Source organism: Pezoporus wallicus, unplaced genomic scaffold (assembly GCF_028554395.1).
Source record: "Pezoporus wallicus isolate ANWC-B61680 ecotype Strahan unplaced genomic scaffold, APGP_CSIRO_Pwel_v1 contig_2025, whole genome shotgun sequence".
Taxonomy (NCBI): domain Eukaryota; kingdom Metazoa; phylum Chordata; class Aves; order Psittaciformes; family Psittacidae; genus Pezoporus; species Pezoporus wallicus.
The window spans coordinates 3860634-3873517 of NW_026640253.1; the positions used below are offsets into that span (position 1 = coordinate 3860634).

The 12884-nt window shown below is 36.0% G+C and overlaps 1 protein-coding gene across 1 annotated transcript in view; it reads right to left on the reverse strand.

The window, feature by feature from the left end:
• SBF2 (SET binding factor 2) overlaps positions 1–12884 on the reverse strand; it is a 260718-nt gene that overhangs the window by 16539 nt on the left and 231295 nt on the right. The window contains exons 31-35 of the mRNA XM_057418287.1: positions 12426–12610; positions 9914–10090; positions 6279–6380; positions 4873–5058; positions 264–390 (exon numbers count right to left, since the gene is read on the reverse strand). Of these exons, the coding sequence (XP_057274270.1) occupies positions 264–390; positions 4873–5058; positions 6279–6380; positions 9914–10090; positions 12426–12610 (777 nt within the window). The remainder of the gene's footprint in view (positions 1–263; positions 391–4872; positions 5059–6278; positions 6381–9913; positions 10091–12425; positions 12611–12884) is intronic.

Here is a 12884-nt window from a genome sequence, read left to right on the forward strand (position 1 = left end):
TTGCTAAAAGACCCAGAGGCATGACACTCATTTCTTCTATTTTCCTTTAGTCAAATCAATAGCATGGTTCAGGAATCAAATTCAGAGAATTCTACATGTTCTTCCCCCTAATTTTGATTTATGTTCTTCAAATGGAATTCATTACATCATCACCATGCAATTACTGGACTATCTCAAACTAGGCAAATTTGTAGACCAAATATTGACAATAAAAACCCTGACAACTACGCAACCAATATGCAATAAACAAACATCACACATACCATGTTCTAGTCTTTCGTAATCTGAATCCAGAAGAAAAGTTTTAAATCGATTTGATACGTGATGAAAAGCCAGAAACTTCAGATAATATTGATTGAATTCAAATTCTGTTGGGTACTGGTTATGAATCTAAAAAAAAAAAGTAGAAAAAAAAGAAAAAAAAAAGAAGGAAAAAAAGAGGATATTGAGATATAATACAAAGGGATGTGTAAAAATAATGATGTGCAATATGACAGCAAAATAAATCCCCTGTGAATGCTGACAATAAATACATCCGTACTGTAGACAACATAACCAACTAAGCTGAAGTTAAGTATAGCTGGTTTCTCTCCAATAACTCCTTATTGCTGTTTCAGTTAATTCACTGATTTTAAGGGATATACTCCAAATTTACATGTAAGTTAGAAGCAATGTTTCATACTTGACAATTTCAACACATACTACCTAGAAAGGTAAGTCTACAGGGATGGGGTATCTTTGAAAATTACAACTACATCATCTTTTAAAATGCTTAATCACCATATGATATGAACTATTACAACCTGAGTAAACCAACAGGTGCTTCTAATATTATGATTAGAGAAAATCATTATTTTTGAATTCTTTTTCAAATCTACATGCTCCAATTAACTTAAATATCTCCTAAATATATTTAAGAATCTTACACTACTATCGGCCAGTTTTCCAATCCCATTAGATATCAATATGTACTTAGTTTAAGTAAGAAATATTGCACTCCAAAATCTCCTGTGCTAGTAACCATTAGGAGGGTATTCCTGCAAATACCGGAATAACTGACTACATCTACCATGGGAGTAGCACCCTCACCTCCCTTTATACACGGGGTGCTGTAACAGAGCTGCTTATTGAGGTTAAAAGAAGTCAGTTCTAGAAAATCATTACACTTCAATTATATGCAATAAATTACCACATAGGTACAGAAGAAAAATAAGAAAAGCTTCCTGCAGTGACATCACATGCATAAACTCGGTTGTCTTGGAAACAGAGAATCTGCCAGATGCTTCTATGGTGAAAGAATGATTTTGAATTAATAATTCAGCTGACACCTGGAGATATTGGCATAAACAATGACTTTTTACATGATGATGCAGTTCTAATTCAGGAATTACTGCTTCATTTGTTTTCTCAGAATCTTTAGTTTAACTCATGACATTTAATGCACATACTAGTTCTCTGGTGACTTTCTTACTGAACATAGCACGTTGAGACTATAATGGGTAAAAATATTTTGAAAGGACCAAATGTTTATTTCTGGTGAATGGGTGATTTTAAAACACTTGATCGTAATACATTACACTTCAGGGTCAAGCTGCAATCTAATCAGATTCTGTAGTTGTCTAATAAGTTGCACAGAAATCGATGAAACTTTACAGAAATGTTCAAGTATAAATCTTCAGTAAAGTTATTTTTCACAGTAAATTCCTATGAAACTTTATCCATTCATTTTATCTCAAAAGTCTTCCCTAGAGTTTACAACCATACTGTTAGAATTTGGTATGTAAATACTATGCCATTGTGAGCTAGGAATCTAACATTTGTAAGTCCATTTCTAGAAAAAATTACTCAGAGCTGTATTCTAAATAGGATTGTAAGTCATTTAGCTTAAAGATTTTTTCTAACAGACAAGTCTATATTATATATATTACACTGATTATGCAGTAAATCTGTGTACCCATGTGCTTTCTTGGCTGAATATAACACTGGCTGAAAAGATTATAACCCCTAGACAGCTCTGTCTTCCCTCATGAGAAGTTATTGCCTCCTTCAGATTGATGTGCTGAACTGCTTCTAAATTGACACCCATCAAAATAAGATAGCCTTTCCTACCAGTATTTTTCTATTATTTTGATAGGAAATGGCAGGCAGGTTCACATGAACACCTTTGCTAACAGACTGGAAGGGTAGTATCTCCACCAGCGAAGAAGAGACGAATAGCTCCAGATGGCCTGTGGGAGGCAATCCTTCTGCTAACAGAGCTGCACCCAGGGCAGGTGGTCACAGCTTAAAAGCAAAAACCAGAAAATACAGAACTTCCTGTAAAATTTATCTGTTAATAATTTATCTGTTAATAACTGTTATACTTTATATTAAAGGATATAGAGAAGAGTCAGCTACCTAGTGACATGCATTAAAGCTGCTGAGATGAATTACCACAGCAACTTTCTTCTATTTCTTTGACACATTCACATCTATAGTAGAATAATTTAGGCATCTTGCAGTTTGAGACAAAATCACACCTGACATTTGTTAACAAAAAGGATTTATCCCACTCTACATTTCATCCTAACTTTTTAAGACAAGATGTTTATAATCTATTATTCCATGTTCTTAGAACTCCAGGTTGTGTTAAACATGACTTAGAGAAAAATCAAATATTTTGCCTTGAAGAAAACGTGGTACATTCTGTTGCACGACAACAAACCAAAATCCTGACTGGAGAAAAAATTACTCTACAGGCATGCGTGCATAATTTCCTTGCTTTTCTTTACGCCATCTTTCTGAGATTTATTACAGTAAAACTGGAGCAAAGTGTTTCTAGGGTGAGAAACAGGATATAGGCTACATCTACATAAGCAAGTAATTTGGAACAAAAGGAGTAAACAGACTGAAGCAGCTGGTGCTGAAGTCCCTGCAGCTCCGTTACATATTTGTTGTTTTACTTCGGACCAGATCTAGCTCGGTTGAGTTGTGACCCCATTGTACATTGATGACCCCAATAGTTTTAAGCTAGGTGATGAATCATCTTTTAAGAGATGGTGAATATTTAGTACATACCAGAAGCAGAACCTTGGGGTTAAATGCTTCTAAGAAAAATGTAGTACACATGCACCAAAAGGACATCAACATATGGTAAGGAGAGATGCTGGAGGGATTTACTTCAAAATTATACTACTGCTTGAAATCATACATAGGTTTTCTCCTTTCTACTAATGCACAGACTTATTTAATAAGTTCATTAAAGCTTGGAGAAGACATCTTACAGCAGACAGAATACAGCACCAGACAAATGATTTACACACAGAACTGAATTAACCACCAAGCAGATGGGTTCCAGTACTGGAAGACATGGCTATTCTGTCCTGTTGCAGCCACTGCACCAAGAATTTGTTTTTTCTACTCCAGAAAAGGAGCAATAACCTTAAGCTGTTGGAAGGATTAGTTAGTGTGACAATTGGGCAGATTAACTTGTTTGAATTAAAAAATGCAGTACTGATTATCTTTGGAGAAATCTCTCCATTTAAAATAAAAACCTCAGGAAGACAGCCATTGAGAAATAGATTGATGAAACAGATATGACACATACTTCTACCGTTTTCTAGTGGGGAAAGCTATAGAAATCAAACCAAATTCCAAGAATAGGGTTATTAACTTGCAAGACAGCAATAATGATGGTTGCTCGTATTTAATGTCTGCAAAGCATTTATACTTACTGGCTTGAGATAAAAAAAAGGACAGACTTCAGAATTAACTTGAAACGAGTGTAATATTCTTAATTGTCCTGGGTTCAGCAGTAGCAGCCATTTTTCTCCCTCCTAGTAGCTGGTGCAGCACTGTGTTTTTGACTTTCAGCCTGGGAACAGCACTGATAACACCAATGTTTTTAGCTGCTGCTCAGTAATGTTTACTCTGACCAAGGACTTTCTGAGTCTCATGCTCTGCCAGGGAGGAGGGGAAGCTGGGAGGAAGCAGAGACAGGACACCTGACCCAAACTAACCAAAGGTAATTCCATACCACAGCACGTCATGCCCACTATATAAACTGGGGGGGCAGTTACCCAAAAGGGCTAGATCACTGCTAGGGTTGGGCAGTCGGCAGGTGGTGAGCAGTTGTATTCTCTTCCCTTGTTATTTCCCTTATCATTGCTATTATTGGTGGTAGCAGCAGTGGTTTGTGTTATACCTTAGATACTGGACTGTTCTTATCTCAACCTGTGGGAGTTAAATTCTTTCGATTCTCCTCCCCATCCACCTGGGAGCGGGGGGAGGAAGGGGAGTGAGTGAGTGAAGGGCTGTGTGGTTTCTGAGTTACAAGCTGGGCTTAAAACACAACATCAACCTAACTTCTGCATAAACAATGTAACTGCTGGTGTTCACCTTCTCTTGAACATGCAGTATATATAAAAACAAGGACATCTCACCCCCCCCCCCCCCCCCCCGGTTTATAGGTTGTTTTTTTCCCGAACTGATGGAGTATAAGGCCTCTTCAAAACTCACTGTCAAGCACAAGGAATAAAAAACTGTCTAGTCACTGCACTGACAGTCAGACAATTTCTTCTTTCGAATAAAGGTGCCCCAGGCTGCCAAAAGGCAGTCTTAAGCTTAAAAAACTTCTATTTGAAACCTGCATAAATGACCTCAGAAGATCTGTAATGCCAACCATTCCTTTTGGTCTGTTTTGTGTGGCTGGATCAGCCCCCTCTAGGCAACCATTCCAGCTCTTTATGAGGTGAAATTCATTCACTTCAATAAAACCCAGAGAAGGAGGTTGCTAGTCTTCTCTCAAACCCCCAGCTATAACATCTGAAATAGAGGCATCTATGCACTTATTTGTTAATTCTTCTTGTAAACTAAAACTAGAGATTGACTTACCTGATGCACACAGTCCAAGAACTGTAAGAAGACAGGAGCAAATCCACTACCCTGACAATTCAGAGTCAGACTACTACGTTGACTGAATTTATGACCAAAAGAGAGCCACTCTTTTTCCACCAGCATTCGAAAACCTTCAAGAGTCCTATAGAAAGGATCGCTGAGTAACTGCACCAGAGACACTACCTAGATAACAAGACAGGATATACTGTGTAAAAAGTGACAGAAGTTAGGAAAACACTTCAGTCAATTAATATAAATATTCTATAAGCTGTTCATAGTTCAAGGAAACAGAGGCCTTCATATAACTCAATTACAAGTATTTTACCAAATATATTACGTAGTTTTATAAAACAAACCAAATCATATTTCACACGAAAAAGCTTCAAATAAATTGAGATTTTACAATACTGTAAAAGTCAAACCTGATCAACTATAGACTTTGGAAGTCATTATAGTGCTTACCACATTTAAAATACATTTGAAATAAAACCACTTTTGGTAATAAAACAGCATAATAAACATTTATAAAATAGTATTGGTTACCTCAGCAAAAAAAGTGTTAAAGAATTGGTCCTGAAGGTGACACTAGAGTTTCTGCAGTGTTGCCATGCTATGGTGCTCACTAGCCAATTTCAGCCTGTTTTTACACACAGCATTTCAGGAGACTAAAATGTAGCACCAACTTCTTTCACTTCCAGCTGTTTATGTCCACATCTCTATTCTTCATTTTTTGACAATGATTCCAATAATTATGTTAACATTCTTTTGTGGGTTTGCCTGCTATCAGGGTGTTGGCTGCACACAAAGTTTTTATTTACTAGAATTACTGATATCTGTGTTTATCTTCTGAAATATGACACAACTACATGTACACAATGCACTCATTAAACAAAGCAGCAGGTCTTCCTTCACCTAATTTATAGTTTGATTCAGAAAGTTATCTGTTGGGCTGATCTGTTCTTGCAGCAGGTGTTACAGTCTCTTTGGCACAAATTTAGTTTTCTCTCTGTGTGTGATCTCCTAACTTCATTTATGGAAAACAAACAGCAAGAGAAAGAATTCCTCTCCTTCCCTCCTATGCTGAAAGTGAACTATGTTTACAAAGATAAATGAAAAGCTGTGAGAACTTTCAGCTTTCATTCGCATATATGGTCAGGTGCAGGAATGAAGATTTTATATCTAAGTCTTAGAGCTGTAATTCCATCAGGACCTATGGGACAAACTCATTTTAAGAAACTGTTTTATAATGTAAATGCAAATGAGTACAAGAATTCGTGTTTTCTATTTTTTTCCCTGCTGCCACAACACAAATTGATTAATGTTATAGCCAAATTATCAGCCACTATTGTTTGGTGTTTTTTTTCTTAATATTTAGCTATTTCAAGGTTTTAATAGAAGCTTACTTGTGCAGTAATATCCCAGCCATCCTCCAAACAAACCATAACAGAAGAACCATTTTCAAGGAGCTCAGAGATGACGACACCCAACTGCATTATCCTGTGAAGCTATAAAGTATCAAAAATGAGTAACATACTCAAGTATAACTTTCTAGATATTATCAATATAATATTTTCATATTTAATATTAAATATGTATTCCAAAATCTACATATGGTGGAGAGAAATGCATTGATGCAACAGATTAGAAAGCTATAAAATGTAGCAGTCTCAGGATTTTAATCTAAACTACAACAAAACTGAGAAAAAATTTGAAGATAAGAACTTAAGCTATTAAAACCAATGAGTACTGTAACAAAATAGCTGTCATAAAAAGGAGAATGGGAACAACACACTTGACAGATTTATTGTAGCGAAATTCCATCCTGGGCTTAACACTAAAATAACTTCCTGTGAAATATTAAGGTTCCACAAAGTCACTAAGTACTTTAATGGGAGAACCCATGTAAGATATTTACAAGACAGTATTTCTAATGCTCAATCCCATGGAGGTCTGCAATGAAATTCGTAACAGTAACAGAGAGAATAACACCACCCCCCCCCCTTCAAACTTGAAAACAAACACAGAAAAATGCTATTTCTATAATCTGGAAATAGTTCAGGTAGATTAAACAGTGTTTCTTATATTTGTGTGGACTGGCTAAAACATATGGAAAGAGCACAAACTATTTGCATTTAGTATTCATTATGTAATGATACTAAAATTCCTTGAGCAGATGGGGTAGTTTATTCCTCTGGGAAGGATTATTGACTTGAAAGAAATTGATTCAAACATGATAGGTATAAGCAGGTTAAAAAAAAATTAAGTGAATTTGGGCAATTTGATTTTACTATGAGACTATACATTATTATTACTACAATGAAAATATTTGTTATGTTTGTACTATTTTTGTCATGCCGTGATGGCATTCTTGGTAAACATCATAACAGACCGTACATCGGCAATTCAGGCTTTTACAGCAGAATGAAACTGCTCTTTGCAGAGCACTGAATACAATTCAACCAATAGCAGAAGTAAGAAAGCTGAAAGCCTGGAAGAAGGGAGAAAGCAGTACAGGAAACCAAAGGAAAAAAAATGCAAGAGATGTCTAAGGTCATTTATGCAAGGAAAAAAGAAAGTTTGGAAAGTACAGAAGGCACAGGAAAGTGAGTCAGGGAGAACAATATTAAAAAACCCCAATCCTATGAATATTAAGATGGTAATTGTGATGGAAACCACTTCACTCCTCTGAACATTCATATAGCCATTGCTTAGAAAATAAAAGAAACTAATTTTCCTGCAATTTTTAATAGGAAAAGACCGAAATGAGCACCACTTTTAAAATAGAGTGGCTTGTTTATTGTTCCATACTTTCAGTCAGGTGAATAGAAGAAACGCTGTTTTTTGCAACCTTAATACAGAAACTGATATGCAATCTGATTACACAGATTCAGTATATAAAAATGCAAAATAACATCTGTATCATTTGTATAAGGAAAATAGGGCAGAACTTTAAATTTCTTCTTATGAATTCACACCCTTATAAACAAGTATTTAGCCTGTAAGTGCCAAAGTCAATACTGTGCAACTTCTATTGTCCAAGAGAGGAAAGCTTCCCACAATAAAACCACATTTCCAAAATGACAGATCTATGTACTTTCACAGGAATAGTAGAAAATGTATCAAATTAGTCATAAATTTACTTTATTACTTAAGTCACATATGACATGATTTAAACCATAGAAATGTGGTTTAAATGAACACAGCTAATGTGTTACATTATGATCTAGTCCTAAGCAAAAAGAGATTCACTATTACCTTTCCTCCAAAATACACCAGAAGAGACTAATTTGAATGTTATAAACTCCCCTTGACCTCTGTGCTCTTATAGTCCTGGTTTTGGCTGGAATAGAGTCAATTTTCTTCCTAGTAGCTGGTACAGTTTTGCTGTGTTTTCGCTTTAGTCTGAGAACAGTGCTGATAACACACCAATGCTTTAGTTGTTGCTCAGTAGCACGTACCCTGGCCAAGGACTTTTCAGTCTGTCATCCTCTGCTAGTGAGGAGAGGCACAAGAAGTCAGGAGGAAGCAGAGACAGGACACCTGACCCAAACTAGCCAAAGGGGCTACCACATCCATACCACAGCATGTCATGCCCAATATATAAACCGGGGGGAGTCACTCAGAAGGGACTGATCGCTGCTCAGGTCAGGCTGGGTATTGGTTGGTGGGTGGTGAGCAATTGTATTGTTCATCATAAAAATCACTTTGATGATAAACATCACTGCTGTTTATCATTTCCCTTTCCCCTTTTGGCTTTTATATTCTCTCCCCTTGCTATTTTCCTTGTCATCATCACTATTAATATCATGATATTGTATTTTAGGTTTTAAACTTTTATCTCAACCCGTGGGTTTTACATTTCTTTCATTCTCCTCCCCATCCCACTTGGGAGAGGGGGAAGACGTAGGTGAGCGAGTGACTGTGGTATTGAGTTACCGCGTGGGTTTAAATGGTGACATAGGGACATGTTTATTTCATCAAAGTGATATTCATTTACCTACATTTATTAGCTTGCTCAACTACTCTGTGAATGAAAATGTTCACGATGATGGAGTCAAGTTTTCATGCTCTTCATGCTTCTCCCCTTCCTGAAGAATATGGTGGCCAGACACAGCAATGACCAACTCCTGTGCTCTCTATGGAGTGATCACACCTCAAGGGAAGAAATTAAGCCTGCCTTTGCACTGTGTAGCACATTTCAATCAGGAGTACCTTTTTTAATGCATAATTACTGAAATGATTGTGTTACATGCTATTTCCTCCTTAAGTAAGCAGCACAGGAGTCTATTCTGATTTCTATGATTAACTGCATTTAAGAAGAATATTCCAAACATAACATAAAACTGCTCAGAACATTCACTATAATTGAAACAGTTTTAGATATGCAAAGAGCTGACTGTCCCACATTCTTCGTAATTTGCATCCTGTAGTTACTTCCATCCCTGTTTTTGTTTGGTTAATCTTTGTGTAAGGGAATATGGGACAGGGATGTAAAGGAACAGATACAGAGAAAACAGATTAACACACAAAGAATCCCCTCTCTCCTGCAAACACTTTGCCATACCCCAACAACAGGTAACAGATGCTAGTTTATTTGCTAAGTACTTGTGCATATGGAAAATCAGAATGAGAACACTTATGAAGAGCAGTATGTCAGTTTTAAAACCAAAAGGTTCATTTATTGTTCCATACTTTTTTTTTTAATTTTTAAAATATTTAAGAAAAAGCAGTGAAAACCAAGACCATAAATTTATATAGACAGAAAAAACGGTCACCTCTACTTGTGTATGTGTTCCATGCTATAAGCCATAAATTATGCCATAAAAAGTGCCTCCCACATTTGTACATGTTATGATTGCATTAAAATAATAATGCTTGTGGAATGACAGAACTGATAATATGCAAAACAGTTACAATGAACAAAGAAGAACAGCTGGTTAGAACACAATAGTTCTCTGTCAGGAGAGCCTGAAATTTATTTTGTGTAAGCAGAACCGCATGCATATAGATTGTTAGAGGTATCTGTCACATAAATTACCTGTGGGAACCACTCTGACTCCCCAAGTGCTTTAAGGAATGTTGCCTCAGAATCTGTAGGAATAGTGCTGGGAACACAAGCTCTCATCAGCTTTTTAAAGCTTGCCTTTGTCTGTCGGATGTCACTGAATTCAACAGGAACAAATTCGCAATTCAAAGCAAAATCAAGTTTGAATCCCTGTATGAAAAGGACATCAGCAGATGCAATTTAAAAGGGAAGCATATTTTTCACTGACAGTCCCACTAAATCTCAACATCTTGTATGCTTTATTGCTAAATATTTCAATTCCTAATTAAAAAACTGTTTAGTTAAACACCTTCCCAGGATAATAAAAATCCTTACACCACTTGCGAAATATACCATAATAAAGTACTATCAGGGAATACCTGATATAATTTCCAAGAAGTATGTGAGGTTTTCCTAGCAGATTTCTTCCTATTTTGTTTTACTTACTGCATTTACAAAATGGGAAATAAGAGGAGGACTGAATTAAAAGATCAAGTTAGCTAACTGAAAAAACGCCCCCAAAAACTCTCAAACTACAATGAAAAGGAAAACTACATTATTAGGCAAAACAATTCTCATATAAGAAGCACCACTGAAGATCTTTACAGCCAACATTTTAATTTTTCTTCAGAAATTCTTCTTTCATGGAATTAAACTTGGCTTGCAAATAATCTTCATTAAGCTGCTTCATAGGATACCAAGCAAAAATGGAGGAAAGTGAAAGCCCAGATTTAATCCTGTTTATACTTTGACATGGCTCAAAAACAAATTCAATAGCTCAACTGCTGAATTTCTAATAACATATGATAAAAGGAACTGAGAAAAGTAGCACATTTTCCTTAAAACGATAATTCTGTTTCTATTATCAATTTGTATGAAATGCTATTTGGCAGAATAGAACAGGTCCTTATGAATCAAGATCAGTAACGGATGCTCTGCCAAGCCTTTTATAAAGCCAGCAAATTCAAGTTAGTAGAATGCTAACAAGGCTAGGAAAATACTTGATAATAAAAACCCAACACAATTTCTTTATCCAAAACCAAAAGCAGAACTGATCCTATAGACTAGGCACTAATCAATGAGAGGAAGTTTGAAATAATCAAAAGTTAAATATAAAAGGTTAAAATAGAAACAATATTTGAAAGAATTTTGATTCATCATTTTGATACAGATGCTTCTTCTGTCTCCTGATATAACATAATTTCTGAAAGAACTGAACACTGATGTGTTTTCCGACAGCCAATACTTGCTTTTGGAAGCATATATATTTCAAAAAATAAGAAATTTTATATATGTTCACATTTCAAATAAGAAAGTAGAAAACAATTGATTTTTCAATCTTCAAATGCAGAGATTTAAAAAAAATAATCTGCAAACATTTTCTGGAAAAAAAGTAAAACTACGAAGAACTAATGTAGAGGATACTTGCTTCTTATACAACTGCATCTGAAATACTATAATCTGTCCAAAAAGGTGTCCAAAACTGTAGACATCATGGTCCTTTTCATGTAATCAAATCAGGACGAACAGACTTCCGCGTTGTCCTTATTCACATCAATTTGGTTTCATGTGAATTTAATTGCTGCTCACACTAACAAAGGTTTTCTTCTCTGGTAATTGCTTTCCTGACTAACAACATTCCATTTGCTTTGTAGCATATTTCAACACATCAGGTAAAATAAAATTGCTCTTAAAATTTCCAAATAAGTCTGTTTCATGTTTCCCAATGTTGGCAACTCAGCTGAACATTAGATGAGTAGTCAGCAGAACCAGAGTACAGTAGTATACATTTAGGTGTAATTAAGCATGGCTCTGAAAGTAAGAACTTACAGATACACAACTCCAGCACTTCCCTTGCAATACCTCTGAACAGTCTCTGAAATGGGCAGCAAGCTCCACTGCTGCTACACAAGTCCACTCTCTACATTCCCATCACTAATCTTTATACCAGCAGCTAAACTCTGCTGCCCTTGTTCCCTGCAAAGTCAATGCAGACAGACAGTTAAAACAGTGAAGCGATGGTGACTTCTGAATATGAAGGCTTTGCTGGAACCTCTGTGGCCTAGCAATTTCCTTCCTAGCCATGTCCTTCCCAAGTTGAATACTCTTACCTTGTACAAAAGCTACTCCATTCCTCTAATAATCTGTTATCCATCTTTGTTTCTCTTAGATCTACTACACATCAGCACAAAAGCGACAAACAAGGCTCTACTCACAGAACTTGTGAGTTTGTGCCTGGTTTTTAAGATAATTTAGTATATTTTAATTTATGTTAACTTTGTGGTATTCTATGATTGCAGAGCTCATTTTTCAACCCCACTGAGTTATACAGCATTGATTCTTATTCTGCATGCAGGAATAATCCTCAAAAGAGTGTACAACTTTAGGAGTTATCCGTCTGCCTTACCTAGAATATTATTTACAGTTTTGCAAAAATATGAGGGTTTTTAAACTCAAGCAAGATAAAAACTATGTTAACATTAAAAAAAGAAACAATTGCCATTACCCGTAACTGAGATTTTTCTCCAAATATATAAAGGGCTGCTTGCCGCCTCAAAAGCTGACTTTGCAGAAAAGTGCTGCTGCTGTAGGAAGTGGTGCTATCCTTCCCTGCAAGTCTTGCACCAACATCAATGAATGGGGTCTGAGTGTTGATAAATCGATTGCTTGAACGAAGACTTGCCCATACACCTTCACAAAGATGAAAAACAATTTAAAACCTCTTTGTGTGACGCACTGGAGATCTTAATTACTAAGGCACACGATAAAACATAATTTGGAAAGTAGAGAGCTTACACATGTCATTTACATCTCCCACAGGACACACTGGAAAGGAATATTTTCAGAACAAAAATTGGCAAAAGCATCCTACTGAATTGTGATTTAACCTAAGAAACTAATCAAACACTGCAAAGCTCTTTCTACTATAGAGATAATGGTTGCAATCATATTCAAGGCCAGGCTG